The sequence below is a fragment of the Clinocottus analis genome, unplaced genomic scaffold (assembly GCF_023055335.1).
Source record: "Clinocottus analis isolate CAN_PGR_092001 unplaced genomic scaffold, fCliAna1.0.p SCAF_5, whole genome shotgun sequence".
Lineage (NCBI taxonomy): Eukaryota > Metazoa > Chordata > Actinopteri > Perciformes > Cottidae > Clinocottus > Clinocottus analis.
The window spans coordinates 3,749,876-3,772,602 of NW_027176207.1; the positions used below are offsets into that span (position 1 = coordinate 3,749,876).

Here is a 22,727-nt window from a genome sequence, read left to right on the forward strand (position 1 = left end):
TTACATTCCGCCACTGTCACCGACGTACATTATAGTACACTGTATATACTACAGTGCACTGATGGAGATTCTACATTACGGTTAACAAAAGCTCAGGAAATATACAAAAAAAATAAATGAATCACGTTGCATTTTGGGAGAGTGGTATTTGCGTTCTGCGGGAAAGTTCTCATGACAAAAACAACAATCCAATATGGTGAAGTGTGGCAGTCTGTGAAGGCCTTTAGACATCAGACCCACAAATTATTTAAACAGTACTTGAAGAATGAATCTCCGAGAGTAGCTTTTACTGTATCACGTGAGCACATGTGATATTTAGTTTAACAGGAAGAAAAGTTAGTCTCTCTCTCTCTCTCTCTCTCTCTCTCTCTATATATATATATATATATACTTATATATATATATATATATATGCACAGTTTAATAAGTTAAGTCTTTAACCCTCTGAACTCCAAAACCCTACTTTAAGCAATCAGTTCAGCCTTTCTTACACTACGGTAAATAACTGCTAAACCCAGACAGCATATTTCTGCCTGCACATTGTTTGCATGATCCGTGTGAAGGCAGTTGGCTGTGTTTTGGAAAAATGCAATGAAAGTTGTATCCCGTCGAGTGAATCCACCACAAAACCCCCACCTGTCGGCGGGCAGCAGCAGGGACAGACGGGTGAGGTGATGTGGGAGACAATAAGGAGACCGATCATAACTTTACTTCTTGAAGAAGACGTTGTCCTCCTCCCAGAACCAGGTGTAGGTCAGGTTGCGGGGGTAGGCCTCCGCCTGGCAGGTGAAGAAGGCGTCCTGCGAGATGTTCACTGTGATGTTCTCTGGTGGCGATACAATGAACGGAGGGCCTGGTGGGAAGAAACACAAGCAGTCTGGATAAACACACATTGAGTGGCTTGCGTGGTGCTAAAATAGAGAATGCATTGTAATATCACAAATGTCCGGTTCTGCCCAGTGAAGCCGATGTAGAGTCTTAAAACTTGCATTCTCTTTACTGACCACCAGGGGGCGACTCCTCTGGTTGTATAGAAGTCTTTGCTTCATGTGTTAAAGCTGCATTCGCTCTACTGACCACCAGGGGGCGACTCCTCTGGTTGTATAGAAGTCTATGCTTCATGTGTTAAAGCTGAATTCACTCTACTGACCACCAGGGGGCGACTCTTCTGGTTGTATAGAAGTCTATGCTTCATGTGTTAAAGCTGCATTCTCTTTACTGACCACCAGGGGGCGACTCCTCTGGTTGTATAGAAGTCTATGCTTCATGTGTTAAAGCTGAATTCACTCTACTGACCACCAGGGGGCGACTCTTCTGGTTGTATAGAAGTCTATGCTTCATGTGTGGAATCTGCATTCACTCTACTGACCACCAGGGGGCGACTCCTCTGGTTGTATAGAAGTCTATGCTTCATGTGTTGAATCTGCATTCACTCTACTGACCACCAGGGGGCGACTCCTCTGGTTGTATAGAAGTCTATTCTTCATGTGTTAAAGCTGAATTCACTCTACTGACTACCAGGGGGCGACTCCTCTGGTTGTATAGAAGTCTATGCTTCATGTGTGGAATCTGCATTCACTCTACTGACCATCAGGAGGAGACTCCTGTGGTTGTATAGAAGTCTATGCTTCATGTGTTGAATCTGCATTCACTCTACTGACCACCAGGGGGCGACTCCTCTGGTTGTATAGAAGTCTATGCTTCATGTGTTAAATCTGCATTCTCTCTACTGACCATCAGGAGGAGACTCCTCTGGTTGTATAGAAGTCCATAGAAAATGACTCTACTTCTCTTTTGATTTATTCCCTCAGTAAACATTGTAAACATGAGTTTATGTCTCAATCTCTAAGTTTCAAGTGTTCTTCCATAAAGCATGATGTTTATTTCGTAAATGATGGACCGTTTAGAGTCACATAGATCATAAAGCAGGGGATGCGCCATCGCTTGTTTATCAAAAGTTTATTAATATTGAACGAGTCCAAACGGCACCAACTTCAACGACACCCCGCTGAGTGTGAATGAGTTTCGATGAAGGGCTTCTGGGATATGCTGTGGAGAAGCAACGATTTCTTGCTTTAAATTGAGGGACTAGTGCTGTCACCTTTTATTCAAAATTCAAACTACTATTCCAACGTGAGTAAAATATCAAATATTCAATCGTCGGCTCGATTTCTAAATCCTCAAGCACAACGGAACGATGTGTTCTTGGACCAGAGCGATGTTAAAACATGAGACATGTGCCGCACATTCAGGACAATAATCCTGAATGTGCGGCGTCCACCAGGACGGGACACGGGTACGACTTCTCTCGCTGGGCGCTTCCCACTCGGCCGCGTCACACCCACCGCAGACACAACGCGGTAATTAGTTAACAGCTGGCGAGGGTCGTCGTGGGGTATTTATGGCCATGTGCACATGCTGTGAAGACACACAGGGATTAACACCGGTGCATCCACTCTGTGGCAGACCTCTGAGCCATATCACATACTTATTCTGCACTCAGTGAAGGATTATGAGAATCTATTGAGTGATCCTTACTGGGCCAGATGGATCATCGTCCTGGCACACATGGATATATATTTACCCTCTGACACATGATTTGCAGCCGTTTCCCAACATAATACGTCCATATATATGCGCGCTGAGTTTGGCCAGCATATACCTTCGTCTCCTTTCCGCTACTTACCGCACACTGGGTGTTTGGATTTATACGAGAGCCACCACTTTAGTGTGAGCGTACATGGCAGTGCCACCCAGAATAGGGAATACTACACATAAGCACTGCTCAGGCAGACGTCGCCGTTTTGTGTGAAAGATCTCATTTGAATGCAAATTTCTAGGTAACAGGAAAAGTGGAATAAGCTTAAAACGTCCAATTGAGATGAAGAAGTTGAACAGCTGGGGAGATGGGCGAGGAGATGGGACGGGCCGAGCAGATCTCAGTGAGACTCCGCTGGAGAGGGAGCAGGTTTCAATGTAGTACCAGGCCACTTCAACAGGCCTGGATGAGTCGATAGACAAAAACGATGAAGAGACTCGACAGCTCGAGCTCAAAAGACGCTTGCCGAGGGTCAAAAGGGAGGAGCAGTGCCACAAGACCCTAAATCCACAGTTTGAGGAGGTAACTGGTGATGAAGAGGTTGATGAAACGGCTGCGCTGCTCTCTGGGTTCAGGGCACTAAACCTAGCTGCTCCCGGAGCAGCTGAACATGAGGTCAGGGAAGAAAAGCTAAGACAGGAATGACGTGAAAGGAGGAAAGAAAATACAGACGTTAAGGAACTGCTGACTGTTCAGAGAGTTTTTATTTTGTATTTCATTTGGCCTTTTGCGTGGGTATTTTCATATTCTTATCTAAAACCTCTCTTGCGTGTTTGTGAGGCTTGGATTCACTTACAGAGTCTACACTTTGTCTCGTATCCGGATGAAAAACAGATGACATTTTCTGACACTTCCACTGACACAGTTTGGCAACTCGTGACTTTTAGCTCGAGCTGAAGGGACAAACTAAACTCAATCGAACGCATCTGTCATAAATGTCTGGTTTTAGCTCGATGAATGCCACCTGTTTGTGAGCAGGGACAGTTGTTGGCTGGCTACCTGTCTGGTCAGATATCTGAACAGAGGAAAAAATATGAAAACTGCCGAGCTGCCAATGACATCAGAGCGCCGGCGTGCTGTGACAGTAACAAAGAGAGATTGGCTTGACAATACGTTTGGTACTAAAAACCGAGCGGCTCATCTCTTAGCTGGGAGGGGGTCAAGGGGAACTGACAGTAACAGATGATCGTACAGTGGGTGTTGTTAGACTGGGTGAACGGGGGGATGTTCCTCTGAACAGGAACGTGTGTGAAGACCAAGAGGATGCTGTTGGACTTTGAGTTCCTCATTGTGGGAGCTCTCAGTAAATTGCCATGCCGTGATGATGAGATGGCGAACATCTTTTTTGCATGAAGATTACATAAGCTATCTATATTGTCAACATGAGTTTAGGTCTCAATCTCTAGTTTCAAGTTCATTTACTAAATGATGGTCTTACTGTGATTGACAGGTCCCTGCTGCTACCAGAGCCCTCCACGGCGTCACTCAATGCCACCGCCACATCTATTTTCAGACCCCGCAGTGTGGAGCACAACCATACTTTTCATCGTGTTGGTGACATCACGGCACGCGGGACCGCCAATTCCGTAAACACGGCGCTCTTTACACCTGCCAATCAAACGTCATTAAAGTGAACAACGCTTGCTTCGGCGAGCAGAGTCATTCAAACTTTTTTTTTTCTAGACGTGGGTACAAAAAGATTTGATTGCAGGTATTGTTTGACTGGGGAAGTTTCAATACTTCTTAGTACTGCGTTATTTCGGCCATAAAAAGGCGTTCACGCCCAAACGATTGCTATCTGTTTATTTGAAAAAAATCAAATCTGGCTAAGTTTCTGAATTGAATCTTTGGACTTTTGCAAATTGATGCAATTCAACTGTGATGAGAACAAATAGTAACTTCACAGAGCGCGGCATGAAAGAACATTATGGTATGAATACAAAAAGTATTTCATGGCAATCATCGTTGCTTTGCAATATGACCCGATAGCACCTCCAGCAAACGCAGCGTTCTCTTTAGAAAGCGTGCTTCATCCTGTGTGTTCAGTGTGGCTCCAAGACACGAGACAAAAACTCCAATTAGGCCGACTGCCAGCAACCGTAGACACAGAGCAGTAGCTTGTCGGGGCACTCCTCTCATGTGAAACCCCTCAACTGCAGAACGTTACCCAGACTGTCAGGTAGAAACACGTTCAGCTTTGAGACAGCGTCTGAGAGGCTGGTTTACGATACACACTCTCAACACCTCGTCCTGACGGCCGACGCGCGCATGGACACACGCACACACAAGCACGCGTGCACGCTTACAGCTGTGTTTAGCCACTGTTGCAAGTATAAACTGCTCGTCCCATATGTTAATACTGATCTGTAGCCCACGGCGTGATCCTTTAACAGGCAAAGCATTTCCATCTGCCAGCCCCTTAGCAGGACAAGCAGGACTAGAGCTGTGTTGGATGACAGTGTTGTTGGGGTTTGAGCGTGTCTGTGTGTGTGTGTGTGTGTGTGTGTGTGTGTGTGTGTGTGCCAACCCGCCCTATTTGGAACCAGCTGAGTGCTGGAGATTTGTTGGCACTAGTCTCTTAGCTGATCTGCTGCTCACTGGCTTTCCAGGAGGGCCTCTATTAATCCGTCTCTCCCGTAAATTATACAGCACGGGGGTCAAACCGGCGCTTCGGCTGCGCGCCGCCTTCGGTGCTCAGTCACCAAAGCAAATGCGCGACCTCTGTGAACACGTTCGCCGTCTGTTCTCTGGCGAATGAGCGACCGGCGGCCGACACGCGTACGAAAACGCAGCTACTTCTCTTCTCCAGCACCGGGCTCATATTCATACTTAGAATCACAGGGCAAGGAGCTCCTTTCCTCAGGCTGGAAGTCTCCGTGACCCTCTGAACCCCAACGCAAACTACAGCGTTTATCACAGCCAGAAGCTGGAAACAAATATCGTCATATGATTGACAGATTTGACTCTTTCCAAGAGTCCTTGAACATATCACGTTGCACGAACGCTTCCATCAGAAAAAAGCAACTGAAACTCAGCCTAAAATTGTGATATTGTGATATCACACATGTGAATAAATTAGCAAAGAAATTCAACTTGCATTTCTTTTTTATGATTTATGTCATTGTAACTCTGTCATGTTAAGCTGCACCACATACATGTCTCTCTCTCTCTCTCTCTCTCTCTCTCTCTCTCTCTCTCTCTCTCTCTCTCTCTCTCTCATAAGATATGTTCAAAAGGTAACATTTAAAATGTCCATATATTGCACAATGACTTCAGAGGGTACAAATGATCGCGGCCATGTTCATCTCTCTTACGACGAGTCGCTCTAATCATTGTTGCGACAGGCCAATCAGCAGAGGGATGTGAAACAAAGCCGGCACATCATTCTGCAGCGTGAAGGTCAAACAGCACGCTGGAAGTCCTTCAGCATCATTCTCTGGTCTGGCAGAGCGTCATGTGGCCGCCAGCCAGCCGCAGGGCTCGTAGTCCCGTCTGGCCGAGTCCTTCCCCTGCCGTCTTCTGCTCCTTTGTTGAACTTCCACGAGAATGGGAGGAATCAATGTGGTGAAAAAGCTCGGGGAAAATGTTTCTGTGAAGAGATCAAGCCTCGAGTTCGGATGAGGTCACGACCACTCAGCTGTGTTGATCTGGGGCAGCAATCTTGAAATGAGATGACCTGGAATGGCCGTGTTTGCCGCTCTATCGTTCATCCTCTTTTGGCGCGGCGTATCCAATCGAAGGTCGCTGCGCAGACACACATTTGATGCTGTGTTTACTTCCAATTCATGGAGGGAGGAAAAAAAAAAAAAAAAAAAGGTGACTTTGAGCACCGATGTGTGCATGATGTCGCCCGTTGCAGACAATGAATGATTAATCTGCGAAATGAGTCTTGATTTGGTGGCGAAGCGTGGACGGATACAGACAGATTGTTGTAGCTACAGAAGCTGACATTTCACTTAGAGCTGCGGGCGTGAAGCGCTCTCATCCTCTGATGCTTTTTAGTCCGTAGGCCCCTATGAATAATAAACCGCTCCGACGTATGAATGCAATTGTTCAGGCGTCTCGTCTTAAACGTTGCTGCGGTGCAATGCAGCTGTTAGCCGCCCCCCAAACTAATTTCAGTCCCAGTCTAGTCCCACTCCTGAACGTACTGCTGCATCATGCACTATTTAAATTCTACTCAGCCTGCTGTGTTTCGCACCGATGTGATAGCACGCTCGGGGGGAGCGGCGCGCTGATATCAGAGAGGTTGTGACTGTTTCACACCAGCAGGGAAGAGATATATTTAGCTTTAATACATTTCAGATGAAGTCAGGCTTTCACTTAATGCTGTTTACTTCATGGTTTAGCCATGACACAGGCTCAAGGGCCCGCGATGTTGGGGTTTCTGGCCGCTGGTCCACCTCCTCTATCTCCAGGTGGACCGGTCAGAGAGAACTGTTTAGAATATGGGATGGCAATATGGTGCATCCTGCACAAACCCGACATTTTTTAATATGGCCGTGGCTACTCAAACCCACATCTTACACTGCGCACACGGGGCCGAACAATTGACAAAGTGCAGTCGTTCCTCTGATGAAAGGCTCCATCTTGTGATCTGTTCAAGATGATGCTGAGCCGTACCACGCGGCAGAAACTCGGCACGAGACGGATCTGAAAGTCCCCTTTTTTTTAAACCCGCGATGTCTTATTTTACATTTTCTATTTGTAGAAGTTTGAAAGGAAGCACAAGATGTGCCTCTGCTACCTACAGTGAACATTATGCCATCAACACCTTTTCATTTAGCTCGCTCAAAGTGCGACTGTTCCCAAGTTAGCTTTATTGATGCTTATCAACACTTGAAATAGCTTCTTCTTTTTTTTATCCTGAGGGACTTAATTAAACACAAACTAGAAACGTACACTTAGTAGAGTGCAGATCTCCACCAGGTGAAAGAAGAAATGATCCTTTATTAAACCCAATAGGGGATTTCGGCTCTGCATTTAATCCATCCTTAGAAATAAGGAGCAGAGGGGCTGCCGTGAAGCGCCCAGCAGCAACTGGGGGTTGCTCAACTACACGTGAACTACGAGGAGACCAGGGATCGAAGCGGCTACTACTCCACTGTGTCATCACTCGCAGCCCCGACTGGCTGGGGGCCGGTTATGAGAGGCGAGTGGGGAATCAACAGGCAGAGCTGCATGATTCTCCTGGCGGAGATAACAAAGAACAACTGTGGTCTGAGGGCTCATGTAGTTCCTGTTGTTGTGGATCAATATGGATCCTGTTGTGAGTGCTTGTTGGTGCACAGGTCTGGTAGCTTGCTGCGTACGTTATCGATCAGTCTGTGTGAAATAATAGTAAACCCAGATATATGCTCCATCTTTCTTGATGATAACATTTTTTTTTTTTTTCATTTTTACTGTGTACTTCTGCTCTTCCTCCCTCTTCCTCCTTCCTAAGCTGCTCTGCTCTCTTTCACAGGACCGACAGTGGTCTCATTATTTTGCACAAAATGTACCCAGATACATGAAAACTGGATGCAAACTCATGCCGTAGCTTAAATACAGATATGGTTTATGTAAAGTCAACTGTCATCGCGCTCTGCATTCGGCACAGTGTATTGCATTGGGAGTGGTGTGTACTGTACTTGACGCCTTCGTTGGAAAAGCCACCTTACTCTCTCGTCCATGCTCCTCAGGCTGGTCTGACCGCTGGTTGGACCCCGGCATTTGAATGAGCTGGTGGATAGTTTTACACATAAAGCTAAGGGAATTTTATAAAATCTTTTGTCTTGATTTGTAGGTTTTTTTTTTCGTGTTTATTACTGGAGCGCTCGTGACACGTGACAGAATACACTCAACATCGGAAAGAGGAGCAGCGGCCCTCAGAGCAGAGTTGAGATGGGAGCTAAGCTAACCCAGCTACGAGCGTCTCCACTACCCAGCATGCTCCTGGCTGTAGCATAAACCTACAGCCAGGATCTCAGGAAAATAAGAGGAATGAAATGAGACGAAGCGGCTGGAGGTCGGTGACTGTTGAGCCCCTGTCTTCACAGAGACCTGTTATTCGTTGCTGCTGTTTACATTCCTGTTCACAATGTCTTCATCAAAAAAGACGAGGTATGAACACTTTGCACTCCTCAGGGCGCATGTGTACCTTGTACGAGCAGCCGTGTGGTGTGAATGACCTCTCCCTGGGCGCTGAAGGCTCGACACGTGTAGGCCCCACGGTCCTCCCTGGTGATGGATAGCACCGTCAAACTCCCATCAGACACCTGAACACACACAGACACACACACACACACACACACACACACACACAAAGATATTTAACTGTTAAAGCCTTAAACTTTGGTCTTCCAAACAAATGATGTTATTTTTATCCAGTGAGTCACTCTGCATTTACACGCACAGAAAGCACACACACACACACTAATGTCAAGTTTTGAGTCCAAATAAAGTTTTAAAAAGTAAAGCCAATAAATATGAATAATACATTTCCAATAGATCATTTTTACAATATATGTAAACATCATGAATAGAAGATGGAACCATGAGGGGGTGCAGGAACTACATTCACAAAGGGCAGAGCATACAGTAACTCGCGGCATCTTTAACACGCAGAGGCGATGAAAAGAGCTTCATAAGGCGAAGAAATGCATCAAATCAACATTTTATGTTATAAAAAAATATATATATAATAATAAGATGCCCCCCATGATAATTGTCCAGGCAAAACGTGTTACTTACCACCTGTTTCACGCATGAAAAAAAGAGAAAAGAATGGATGATATTGTTGGAAAGCCAGCTGTGAGAGCCAAGGCGAGCTGCACAAGGATGTCACCAGTCCTCACGCCACGCTGGACAGGAAAGAAGGAGCTGTTGCTCCACACGGTCACTGCCAGGGCCGAGCTGGGAGGCAGTGAAACGCTGCATGTTGAAGATCTTGGGCGGTTTCATTCTTATTGGGTGGATGAGAGCAGTTTGGTTGTGGCTTGTGATTTTAACTACATTTTGTTCTTTTAGTTGAGCTTGAAGAGGGACTACACTGTTTTTTTTTTTCCCCCTTGCAACACTGCTGAAGTCAAAACGGACTCAGAGGACTTCATTTTCAATCCAAAACATCTGACGGCAAGAAGCAGCAGCTTCAAACGGAGATCAGAGTGCAGACTTCTGCATTGACACCAAATGGCTTTTCAGAGCACAGCCTTGCCTAAATCTTCAGTCAGTACAGACGGAGCGCATCTCCATGTGAGACCACAGTGGAGTCGGGCGACTTGTGGGAAGCTGCTGCCTGCGACTGATACATAACTCTGCTGTGAACAAAGTTTAAATAATTCATCTATTGTGGGGGAGTCGTTTCCATTCTTACACGCAGCACTCAATGCTCCATACTATACCGCTTTAACACGGAGGCCTCTCTCTTCTCACTCCACACTGATGCTAAAAACTAAAAACCAAACTCTCACGCAGTGAGAGTAAATATAGAAAAATGCCAATTGCGATGGTAATGTATTCACTGAGCTGCTGCTCCTCCAGAAAAGTCCCACATGATCCTCCTCACTAAGAGATTCACTAACTCTCCTCTTGTCTCCGTCTCTCTCTTGTGTGACGAAGGCTTCGCCATTCGGTGCTTGACTTTCTTCCTCTTCCAGGTTCTCCGTGGTGCAGACGGGTTCAGGGCAGCTCCTGGAAGTTGATTGACGTCCTTCCAGATCCTCATTCTTCATGTTTGTAACATACATATGGTCATCCCGATTTTCCATACCGAAATCGACTTCCTGTCTGGCATCCCTCCTCTGTTGCTCTTTTGAAGTTTTCTACCAGTTTGTCATTATCAGAGGGTGTCGTATGGTGCGAAGAGTTGTGATATTGAGATGAATCATATGAATTATAAAACAAGAGAAATAGAGAAATTCTTTTAGACTTCTATACAATCTGATTTCATTTTTGGGAGATGCCCCCCGATGGCCATTAGAAATAATGCAAGTTTTAAGGCACCTCCACATTGGCGTGAAGCTCGGTTAATGTGATGAAACTGCTGAAGGTTGCAGCACGAGGTTAGCGTTGTGAAACTGTGTTGGTTAAGTTTAGACCAGTGGCGGGCCGTCAGGGCCTGCGTCTCTGCTGGCCTGAACAGAATCACAAAGTTAAAGCTATATCTCATAATTTAATTGTATTATTATTATTTTTTAAATAACAGCTGATCCACTGAAAGCTCAGGTGGAAAATGCACAACCCGCCACTGGTTTAGACAAACAACAACCTGGTTAGCGCGAGAACAAAACATCAAGGGCTAGGCTTAATGTTGCGTAACTTAAGCTACGCTCGTAGCGTCGTGTGACGACATGAGTCCACATAGTTTATATCCAACAGGAGCCAGAACCACAGCAGCAGCTAAGTGTCCATGTTTGTTTCAAAACATATTTGCCAAAAAATGTGATTAAAAAAATATAAGTTGTATTAAAAAATGTACAAACTAATTCATTGAAGTCAACTGAAGTATTTTCGATAAGTTAACAGACATTTGGGATACGATCTTCTCCTTGACTGCCCCAATAAAACAGATGAGCCTTCCTTGGTGTTTATTTGCCTGCAGAGAGAACGTTGTGTTTGAAAGACTCAATGCCAACAAATATGAATTGACGCAAAATATTGAGTCTGATAAAAACAGGTCTTTTTTGGAAATGTAATCTATATCTTCTTTACTTTTGGACTTCATTAAACTCTGGAGTTATTGGGAAAGTTTGGCTTACACCATTTTGAAAACGTACAGCCCGGCCCAAACCCTGCGGGTCGGATAAGGCCCAATCGGGTTCGAGCAGAGAACCAGAGCTCTAGTTAGAAGCCTGATGGCCAGGTATCAAGACGCAAAGCTCCCCTGCTGAGGCATCCTATCTCACCCCCTGAGAGTACACCAGGTTCCTGGATACATTTTCACTGGCTCTTTAGTTCTGCGGGGATGTGAAGGTCATGGGAGGTTGCGCACAGCCGGCTTGATAAAGCCCGGGAGACAAAATTGTAGTGAAACAATTCAACACACAATCCAGGTGATGAAGCACCATTGTCAGTCTGGAGGCACCCATACAGGCGCAACACCATCGGTAATCAGAGACACAGAGGGAGAGTGGAGTTAAATACCTTGTACTTGGCACTGCTGACCATGAGGCTGCCTTCCCGCAGCCAGCTGACCGAGGGCTTGGGGTTGCCGAAGGCCGTGCAGGTCAAAGTGATGCTGCCCCCCTCCTTGGCCTCTACATACTGAGGTGGCGTATCCGTGAACGTGGGGGGAGCTGAGGAGTCAGAGGACGGGGAGAAAAAGAACAAACGAGGACGGGTTAAACGTGTTTCCACAGGATAAAGCCCGGGCACCAGAAGGAACACGAGTTACAGACTCCCTTCTCTAGACTACTTTATTTGACTCAGTATAAACTGTTGTACACTCTTGGCGGCATTAAACATTCATCAGACAATGACAACAACGCGCTACGTTCACACTATGAGAGACAACGCTGCAGTCTTCTGACGAGTTCGAAACCTTCCGGGACTTTCTTGCACTTTGTTGTCAGGCGCTCGATGCAGCTGCACTGCACAGTGAGTGAGCGGTGCATCCTCGAGCACTGGGCGAAGACGAGCGGCACGAGTAGATACATGTATCTGTACTAACACACGTTACATAATGTGTTACGGCCTTTTTACTTCTAACACACTGTGATGTGATGGTTGCCAGGAGGCTGTGGAGGAGAATGACCGACTGACTGGTTGGCTCTCAATGAGCAAGCACGGCAATGAGGGGGGGAAACAGACTCCAAAAACAGGTTTCTATTACATAATTGGCATGACTTGCACGAAGTTTAAGTACAATAATAGTAATAAATAGCGGTGTAGTGCAACACTGCCGACCCGTGATCCGTACGGATGCCACCTCGCGTGTGATCTGTGGATTAATGACACAGTTTAAAGTAACCGCCACAGTCTGAGATAAAGTTTTACTGAAGAATATTATTCGCCAACAATCAGTCAAATATGTGATGAGGATTTCGGCAATCATGCTTTTCTAGCTGCAGATCTCTGACAATGCTCTAATGTAAACAAGTGATCTGAGTTTAATTGACAGGCGCGCTCCAAACGTTCGCAGCTCCGCTAACGGCTAACTCTCGAAGGTTAAGTTTAGTTTCTCGATGATGCGTTCAGGCTCTGCTCGGTGAAAACGAGAAACGAGGTGAACGTTATCCTGATGTGTTCACGTGTAATCTCGTAAAATGTAGTGTTGGGGAGGAACTTGAATAAATCCAGATGTTTTCACATAACTTCCTGACACTAGCTCTAAGCTGATTACAATACATCATTAAAACTACTAATGACAAGATTTGTTTTAGTCTATAAAATACAATCTCATATTTCCGTATCATTTAAATTGTGTATTTTTATGAGGGGGACGAAACACGATAAATTACTTATTTTAATTTGAGATGGTTTAAACTGACCAGTTAAAAATTATATTTGGGGCAGTGGTTGATTTGTGGCCACTAACGACCTCACTGACTCTCATTATAGAGATTGTGATATTTTTTCAGCATTTATAGAATATTTTTTTGCTGTAACGTATGATGTTTCAGACCACGGTATTATATATTATCCAATGCGCCTCTGGGATATGATCCCTTTTCACAGATTACTGCCACATTTGCAATGTCTAAAAAAAACAAACTCTCAAGTTTGTTACTCTCCATAATAATCATGTGGAGAAGTTCATTTCTAATAGGAGACGTTTAAGTCTTTAACGGTATGTTCTTAATTGGCAGCAGAAGTCAAGAAGCCACATGTTCATAATAGCAGGAGACGATCTAACAGGTGGCGAGAGACCGCTCTATAATGCATGAGCGGAAACCTTTGCTGTCCTCTCGGTTGCATAAGTCTCAGGGTTCACAGTTTGTATCAGCAGAGAAATATGAGCGATGGATAGCAGGTAGCAACGGCACGCTTGTGGCGAGAGCCGAGGAATAAACCTGAATGACCTGAACTGACCCAACGGAGCATTTATATGAAAAAAAAAACCTTCCCGTGTGAATCCACATCTTTAATAAACAGGAGAACTTCTTGTTCTTCTTCAAGAACACAAGTTCTTTGTATTTAGAGTTGAAAACGCTTTTGTCCGAAAGTATCCATCCATAATCAGACTTCATTTTCTTTGCATAAATTGAACACATCCAGTATAGTGAAGGTGGAGAAATGAGTACGTCTTAATATCCGATGCCCCATTTGAGCGAGATAAACCTCCTCGCCTATCAGAGCTTTTACACTCCAATCAACTGTGCTTCCTTCGTGACCTGCCAGGCTTGCTGCATTTTGCAAAACCATTTTTCAGAATCCTCTTTAGCTCAGAGGCCTTCTAGATTATATGAGGACGGATGATCACACAAGACAGTTGGCTCGTCTTCCTACCAAATATACTTAACCCCCCTCCCACCTCCGCCCCTCGTTCAATGTGGACAGTCAACGCTGTCGCGTGGCGATATCATTGTCAGTCATTTGATGCCGATTTTTTGGGGTCATAATTCCTGTTTTGATATTCTCAATCTAATCACCTTAGGACCGAAGCTGATCTGCTTACGTGTGTAATCCACGAGCCTCTCAGTGGCTAACATGTCATTCTATCTGCAACCATAAGCCCGGCCGTAGCGCTAATTCCAGCGCCGCGAGCTTCAACGCGCCAGAGGTGGTGACCACGACGACACTCGCAAACAATCTAACTTCTTATGAGGAGACATCTATTTATAGCCGTTCATTTCACATTTACAGCAGCAAATATGTTGCAATTCACATCGTATTATTGTATTATCTGTAAATGCTGAAGGTATTTCATCACAGACTGGTGTATAAAAACATAAAACAATTTATATGATTATATTGCTATATTTGACTAGAAGTAGTTACATATTGGACAACAGCAGCAGAGATGTATGATCTGTTTCTCATATATATATATATATATATATATATATATATATATATATATATATATATATATAAAACCACATTAGAATATGGCAGATATCTCCTGGAATTACTTTTTATTGTAATATGATTTCAATTGAGATTTTTCATATTTAAATGTGTTAGCTACAAACTGCAGACTAAGCAATATTTCAGATTTTACCTGTACCGTTTTCCAAAGTTACATCTCTGTCATCATGTGAACTGCAGTGGAGAGCAGGTCCTATTTATATGACTCTCCTCTGCGGTGCATTCAAGGGCACTTTCACTCCCAATAATTGAGCGCTAGCTTTGCCAAAGCATTGCCTTCAGAAGTTATATTTATTTTGTTGAGAAAAGCCTGTTCAGCGTTGACAAAAGCCTTTAGTTGAGTTACGTGATGGACTGTCATTCCCCAACACATTTAAACTCCTTGCAGGTTTCCTAATGTACTGTACACTTCAGTACAGCGTAATTAATGTAGACGGGCGGCTCTCAGGAGAATTGCTGGAAGTAATGCAAAGATATTGGCACATATTGCTTCATTATACGTAGCGTGACCGTTGAGCAGAACGCCAGGAGAAGGGATCTGGGAGTTTTGCCGCGCCTGATGACACTGTCCTGTCAAAGTCTGCAGGTAATGGGGATGCGATTCATAAATCTGCCGTGACAGTGATTACCATCATGAGTTCAGGATACCGTTGGCCCTAACTGAGCGGTGCCATAAGTGATAGGCGATAACATGTTCAGAGCCAGCTGCAGGGGAGAAGTTTGCGTACAGACTCCAACGTCAGTGAACGACGCTGCTGTAGCCGTCACCATCTGACACCATCTGGTTGGCTGGTTGGTGGATATGCGCTTGCTCCCATTGGTTAGTTCTGTTCCTCGTCTTCAGTCTTTAGTCCTGACAATACGGCAACTATACTGATTGATCGATGCATGTTTTTGCATGTCGGGCAGTGCGGCTGCGCTCTCATGTCAGGTCGGCGAGGTGTGCTGGATATCAAAAAAGCCTGACCTACATTACCAATCACTCCATTTGGGCAAAAAGCCTTTTATGTATATTCATAATGAATTCAAGCAACCATGTAGAGTGCACTCAGGGCACTGAGGCCATTTAGTCTACTGTGCAGAATCCCTTCATTTTTTTATGTTTGTCCCATCGACCAAAAGAAGAGGAGGTAGAATTTCAGTTGACCAAGATTTTCTTTTTGTTGAATACAGATAAGAAGAGCAGATTGTGTTAAACGTTGACCTTTTTGGTCAACGTTTAGCCAAAACACAATCTGCTCTTCTTTTTCTTTCATGGATTGTTGGATCATCCGGTGAAAACAAGCAACGCACAGATTAGGTGACGGAGCATATTAAGCAGCCGTTATTGACAGTAATGGGGCGTAGAGAGTTGGTGGATGGGTAAAAATGAAATGTCTTTGCATAGTTTAGTCGTAGTTTTGTTGCTTAAACTTAACCAATCGTTCCTGATCCACATGCCCTTCTGCAGGCGTAATGTGGTGATGATATGAAACATAGTTATGAACGTATCCTGCCGTTTGCACAAACGTAAAAAAGACACTTTTCTGGCGACTGGGTTGCTTATCTACTGAGGAAGTAACAACCTTGACTCTGTGATGTCTCTTTAATCTACGAGCTTCTTGTTGTTGCTGTTCAGCAACTCATATCTGATTTGTCTCTGTTGTTGCACAATGTTAGATTGGCAGATACTAAAAGAGATGCTAGTATTCCCTTTGGCCATTTTTTAATAGGGCTGGAAACACTCACGCTGAGCCGATCTGTGAACAACCATCATTCAAGTCTTGTTTCCCCACATTATAGAACGTTGAAAGGCACCAGTAACCTGTTGGAGGTTTGTTGGTTTCAACAAACCACAGTGAGTGCTCATTGTGCAGCTCTTCGTCTGTTTCTGCTTGTGTCCTCGCTATCGCTGTCTGTGTCTGGTGAGAGACGAGTTTGTAGCTAAAGCACCACTAACGAAGCAACTTAGAGCTTAAAAAGAATCATTTGAGCACTTAATCTACATGTTCTGACACTGAACGTTTCATTTCTGTTCCTCTTTTGTTAAATTGTTTATGTTACATTACTTTTTTGCTGTTTGGATTCTGGACCAGTGTGTTTTTCATGTAGCGCTTGTGTGCAACTTTTTTGCTGCCATTTTAGGCCGGACGCCCTTGTAAATGAATTTCAAAATCTCAATGGCATTATCCTGACTAATTGAAGGTTGACAAATAAATACATACGTAGTATTGACTCTTTGACCCGACTACAGTATCATGAAGTAGCTCTATTACCAGTTCACCACCTACGTCACTCACACGAGGCCTTTTCCAAATATGAAACAAGTGCAAGTGAGGCAAACACAATGCTTCATTATGAATATTGGGCCAATTCTGATTGTATAATATCTGAGACTAATTAGGTTTTAATGTATTCTGAAATTAAATTAATTCTGTGGTGAAAGCTGCACTTCAAATCTTATTATGTTCAGGGGGGGGAAAAGGTGGATTGACATGTTATACTTGTCTGGGTTTTAATCTTTTTCAGCTTTTTGTCTTGGGGCTTTGGACACTCCATCCAGGGCTGTGCGTGTTAATCTCTCAGTATATGGGATAATCAGTGGCCAGTGGTCATGTCGAAATCGGTTTTTAGACCATGACAGGGAGTGGGGCAAAATGACATCTTTATCCCAGTCTCCTCAATGACCTCAACCTGTGCGGAGGAAAGTAAGTGTGTGTGTGTGTGTGTGTGTGTGTGTGTGTGTGTGTGTGTGTGTGTGTGTGTGTGTGTGTGTGTGTGTGTGTGTGTGTGTGTGTGAAGAGGGCAGGGGGGGATATGGCAGTTGTGCAGCATGCAGCCTCTGCAGAGTTTTGTTGCAGAATACAGGGGATGGCAAGCGGGAGGAGGAAGCTATTTATAAAGGGGAGCGGTTGAAGACTGACCCAGTGAGATATGGACCTTGCTTCTTTGGCATCAACTGGTGCTGGATTTGGGCCTACACTGTGAGGGAGAGCGGGGCAAACAGCAGGAGTCCAAATCATTTTAGAAGGGAGGGGAGAAAGAGGAGGAGGAATGCCCCCGGAGAAGGCAGAAAAATGGGATGCTGCCCACAGGACTGTGTGAAGCTACAGTGATCCTCTTCTTCCCTCCATAAATGCATACATCAGTTTTGTAACCCGCTTAGTGGGGGGAAAAAAAAACTGCATATCTGTCTCACAACAGCAGCGACTTGACTGCGAAAAGATTGTCTGAGCCGTTGTAAAAAAAGATGGAGCGAACACACAGCTGTGACGGCGTGACAGGGGCGCTGTTTCACGCTGACGCCGATGCCAGGAAGATGAAGAGCTGGGAAAGCCAACGGTGTTTCCTCACAGTTAAAATGACAGCGCCCCCTATGGGTGGTTAGGGACATGGGAAACGACTATCGACAGGGAAACGGTATTCGCCTCAACACCGGGACCGTCAAACTGTCCCGGTTTGGGTTTTTCTGGGTCCCTGTTTTATTTTGTAGTCCGTGTTCCCGGCACTTCCTGTTCTGTCTGATTGTCTGTCTTGGTCCCTGATTGTTTCCTCCTGTTCCCAATCACCCACACCTTTCCCTGCTGTGTCTCATCACCCACTCCTCCTGTTTAAGTGTGTCTCCTGTTCCCTGGTCCAGTTGTATTGTGTGTTTTCTGTGTGTTTTCCGTTCCACCGGAATTCTGTTCGTTGTTGGGAATCCTGTCTTTGAGGTTCCCGCCGTTTTTATTGGAAAGAATAAAGTTACTTTCTTTCAACACGCATCTGCATCGATGAAGCAGCGGGAGAATCGACCTGTCCTGCCGCCGTGTTGGAGAAATACCAAACCACCGGTCTCCACCTCGTCCAGAGCGGATAAACTACATCGGCGCTTTCTTGGAAGTTAACCACGTTCCTTTAGCTAGCCTGCACGTTTTCATTTGTAGCCTATTGTGTTTCTTAAGCTGTGTGTGGAGACATGATGGTTATGATGTAACTGTAACATCGTGACGGCTTTTTTTTCCTCTTTCCTTTCTTCTTCCCAGAGAGCCAATGGAGCGGATCAAAACCCGCCTGGACCGGCGAAGAAGAATGCTAACATGATTGAAAGCTACTTCAACGATTGATGGCGTAACATGCAGACGAGCGCTCGTCATCAACACGACTCTGCATCCGTGTGTTGCTTGGCAACCGTTCTGCTATGTTCGCCGAGGAACTACCTTGCGCGGCAGAATTTGTTAATAACAGATGATTGCATTTTTGTTGTTGTCGCCGTGTGTGTGTTCCCAGGTATGTGTAGTAATCGCTTTATAAAAGCAATAAGTCGCGAGAGGCTGTGAATTACAGTGATTTTATGGCAGCTGAGGGGTTTTCTTTTTGGCACTTCGCAGCAACGCCTCTTCCATGCAATAACTGGTCCAGTATTCCCTCCATTCAAGCACATATCTTGCACAATAATTACATCACTCCTACAAAACTCACCCTCTCTGCCGGCTCATCGTACTCGCACTCGGGCCCCCCGAAGCAGTCCGAGGGAGATGCAAGTTCACGGCGAACCGAGCACAGGTGTCAATTTGTAGAGCGTCAGCGCGATAGAGCGCTCTCACCCGCAATCTGTATGCATCTCACCCCCGAAACTATGCGTGCTGCTTCAATGCCAACGAGGCTGACAGCTAAAGTGCTCATAGTCATCACTGACAGCCACTGATGTTTGACGACGATAGGGAGAGAGGTGGATTGCAAATGGGTGGTGGTGGTGTGGGGGGGGGGGGGGGGGGGGTCTATAAATAGCAGCACTGCCGGAGCTTCATGCGGCACGAGCGTGGAGCAGGGCCCTGAAACCTTACAGATACCGCCGAGGCAATTCCTGGGAACGATATTAGCCGCACTCGACACGCGGCGCCGGAGCACCGAGTTTAGCATTCGGCGCACCTTGTGCTAATCACGCAGGCGGGTGACGAGAGGCACGGACATGAGGGGAGTCACAACTTCACCTTCCGAACGGAGGTGCACCGACGCCGGGAGCGCCGACTGGTTCACAGCAACTGCGCCCTGTATCGACGTCGGATGTGAGGATGTGAAGCTTGAGTGGACTCATCCGCCCGTAGTTGGCATCCTCATATATCACACTAAACCCCATCTAACGTTTTTACAGTTTCCTTCAGCTCTATTTCACAAGCCTTCGCCGCCAATGGAGCTCTTAAGGCTTTTTCTCACCTCTCTGGTCGGAACATTTTGCATGTACATGCTCAGCCACCTTTTCACTTTGTCAGAGCCCATTGGGGTTTCACTGAGTTTGATATTTGATATTTGATACAGACCGGATCAAAACATGTAGAAGCCGGCTCGAGTCGAGATCTTTAGTGCACCATGCTTTCGTAGTCCGTCAAAAGAAACTCAAAAACTCTTTGGCTTGTTTGTATTTCTTTAAACCAGTGGTTCTCAAACTGTGGGGCGCGACCCTCTCGTGGGGCGCGGAGGTATTACAGGTGGGGAGCAGAGGGAGATGCAGATTCTTTTTTGTTTTTTTAGAATTCTTTATTAATCCCACAGTGGGCGAAGTATTCTCTGCATTGTACCATCCTTAGTAATGAAGGAGCTTTGTGCTGCTGTGAAGCTCTGGGGCTTCAGTGTCTTGCTCAAGGACACTTCAACATGAAACTATGGAGAGAAAACAGGGATCCAATCGGCTTCCTTGGTCATTATTTGCATTGTTTTGACAAAGTGATTGCACATGTTATTAGTTTTTGTCAGATGGAGCAATCTGGTTTGCTTGAAAGTAATCTATTAATTAAAAAAGCACGGATGGAGGAGTCGCAAAAATTTGGACCATTTTGTTCCCATGTTATTGGGGCGGTGGGACCCGAACATTTTGCTTCCTCCAAAGTGGGGCGTGACAGAATAAGTTTGAGAACCACTGCTTTAAACCAATCACAATCTTGTTGTTGCACTAAAGCACATGTGGCCGGCCCCGAAACCCACAGTTACATCCAGCGAGTCAGACTATCACTTCTCCAGCCGCAGATCCCTGGATGCTGTACATACATATGTCTACCATGGTCTGTACATACATATGTCTACCATGGTGCAGAACACCGCTGCCATAAAGATTGGACAACCTGCCGGAGGCGGGGAGTTCAGCTGCATTGGGATGACATCATCAAGAAAGTAAAGCAGCGGGGACCTGCCTCCGCTTAAGTCTCTCCATCAAAGGACCTTTATTTCACCGAGCAATCCTCTATGTGCCTCGACGGCCTCGTCTGTGAGTGACATCGTTAGGGCTGTGGATGCAGCTGCTGTCATACGGGACACTTCCACGCCGCCTCCTGTCCTCCATGTGAACCTCCATCTCCTCAGAGACGGCTCTAAACGTGACAATGAAGCGAGACTCTGTGAAGGCTTTCTGCCGTTGCATCATACGGGTCACCGCTCCCGATGCTCGGCCAGGAGGGCGCGTGTGGCTGCCATTGCCGGCCTATTGAGTGGTCACCGACTAACAATCATTGGCTGCATGCAAGCATGCAAAGACTCAGTGAAACTAGAAACCAACAGGGTGCAACCATCTTCTTTTTTTTTTTTTTACTTCCACATCAAGCGTAACATTTCTGGTGAAAAATAAATATCCGGGCCCTATTGGTACGCTGTAACTCTGCTCTCGTATTGACCTCCCACCCACACTGGCTGCTTCCTCACGGACATTTAGCTTCTATTTATTTATTTATTTTCAGGAAGCAGCTGAAACACCAGAAAGTCCTCCACAAACACAACAATGTCTTTTACTTCAGGACCATCTCCTCACTTAAATACAAGTCTCAGGGTTCAAACAATTTGTGTAGCCTTGAGGCGGGATCATGTTTTAAAACTGGACTCCTAGTGAAAATCTGCGGGTTGGGATTGGTTGAATCTGTGCGGATACAATAAGCATTTTGGAATATGTCACATATTTATTACTTATATTTATTTCAGGACGACTATGGCTCAGTGGTAAGCAGGGTTGTCCTTCAATCAGAGGAATCGGCGGTTCGATCCCCGATTCCACGAGCCCATGTCGATGTGTTCTTGAGTAAGACACTTAACCCTAAAAGTGCTCCCGTAGCTGCGCCTACGTTGTATGAATGGTTAAAAATACTGATGTGGCACCTCGCATGGTGGCTCCTCCCATCAGCGTGTGAATGGATGAATGATGTCATGTAGCGTTAAAGCACTTTGAGTGGTCGGAAGACAAGAAAAGTGCTGTACGGGTCCATTTACTTAATTGTTTAATCCATTGGCTATTATTTTTTGGTTTGACACCTCTACAAACTGCCAACTCCAGTGTCCTTTTATTCCCATGTCAGCACATCTGTGACCAAAGTTGACCTCAACATGTTGGTAGAACCAGCAACCCAGTCAGCCCTCAACCAGCACCACCGCATGTCCGAATAAAAGTGCCACCAAGACGCTGAAGGACAGCAGAGGAGTGATGGACGTGGAGGCAGAATGAGGAACAAAAAAGGCAGAGGAGGAGGCCGGAGGCCTTTTAAGCACTTCTGGTGGAGGGAGAGAGAGAGAAAGAGAGAGAGGGAGGCAGGGAGAAGTCAAAGAGCAACACTGATGAAACCGAGCTAATGCACCGTGACCACGTGTGCGCGACCGTATCTAGTGTGTCTGTTGCCGCAGCAACCGGCGCCATCGTATGCCGTCTGATGAAGTGTCTCGGTGAGCGCTCGAGCTACCGACTGCAGGCAACAATATTCTGGGCTCACACCTGTGCGGGTTGCTGGTTTGACACTCCTCTCCGGGGAGACGTCGCTGACAGAGCGTGGAGGGGGAGGTTGTGTTCTCGTGGTGACGGTGAGACGCCACTAACAATGAAGCCAAGTGGGGATTCAAGCTTTCACCTCGTGGTTACTTGACAGTTTGCCCAGGAAAATATTGTTTTAGTTTCATATTCTAATGCTCTGATTGCAGCCGACATTTTGGTTGAGAATTTGAGAATATATTTGGGTTTTGGACTATACAGGGACCAAAAAAGTAATTTACAGTCATCTTAGGCTCTGACAAGCGATACAGGCAGGCAGAGACAGAAGCATCAAAGCTTGTTTGGTATCTTGGGTGATAAATAATCAACAGTTATAGACCAATAACAATTTTTTCAAGCGCTCTGAGTCCGTCATCATAG

General features: G+C 45.5%; 1 protein-coding gene across 5 annotated transcripts in view; it reads right to left on the reverse strand.

Annotated features, from left to right (window-relative positions):
- Positions 1-22,727, reverse strand: part of LOC137802274 (protein turtle homolog B-like) — a 109,342-nt gene that overhangs the window by 50,281 nt on the left and 36,334 nt on the right. For all 5 annotated transcript variants that reach the window (XM_068600061.1, XM_068600059.1, XM_068600060.1 and 2 more), the window contains exons 4-6: positions 11,723-11,874; positions 8,739-8,856; positions 712-853 (exon numbers count right to left, since the gene is read on the reverse strand). In XM_068600061.1, the coding sequence (XP_068456162.1) occupies positions 712-853; positions 8,739-8,856; positions 11,723-11,874 (412 nt within the window). The remainder of the gene's footprint in view (positions 1-711; positions 854-8,738; positions 8,857-11,722; positions 11,875-22,727) is intronic.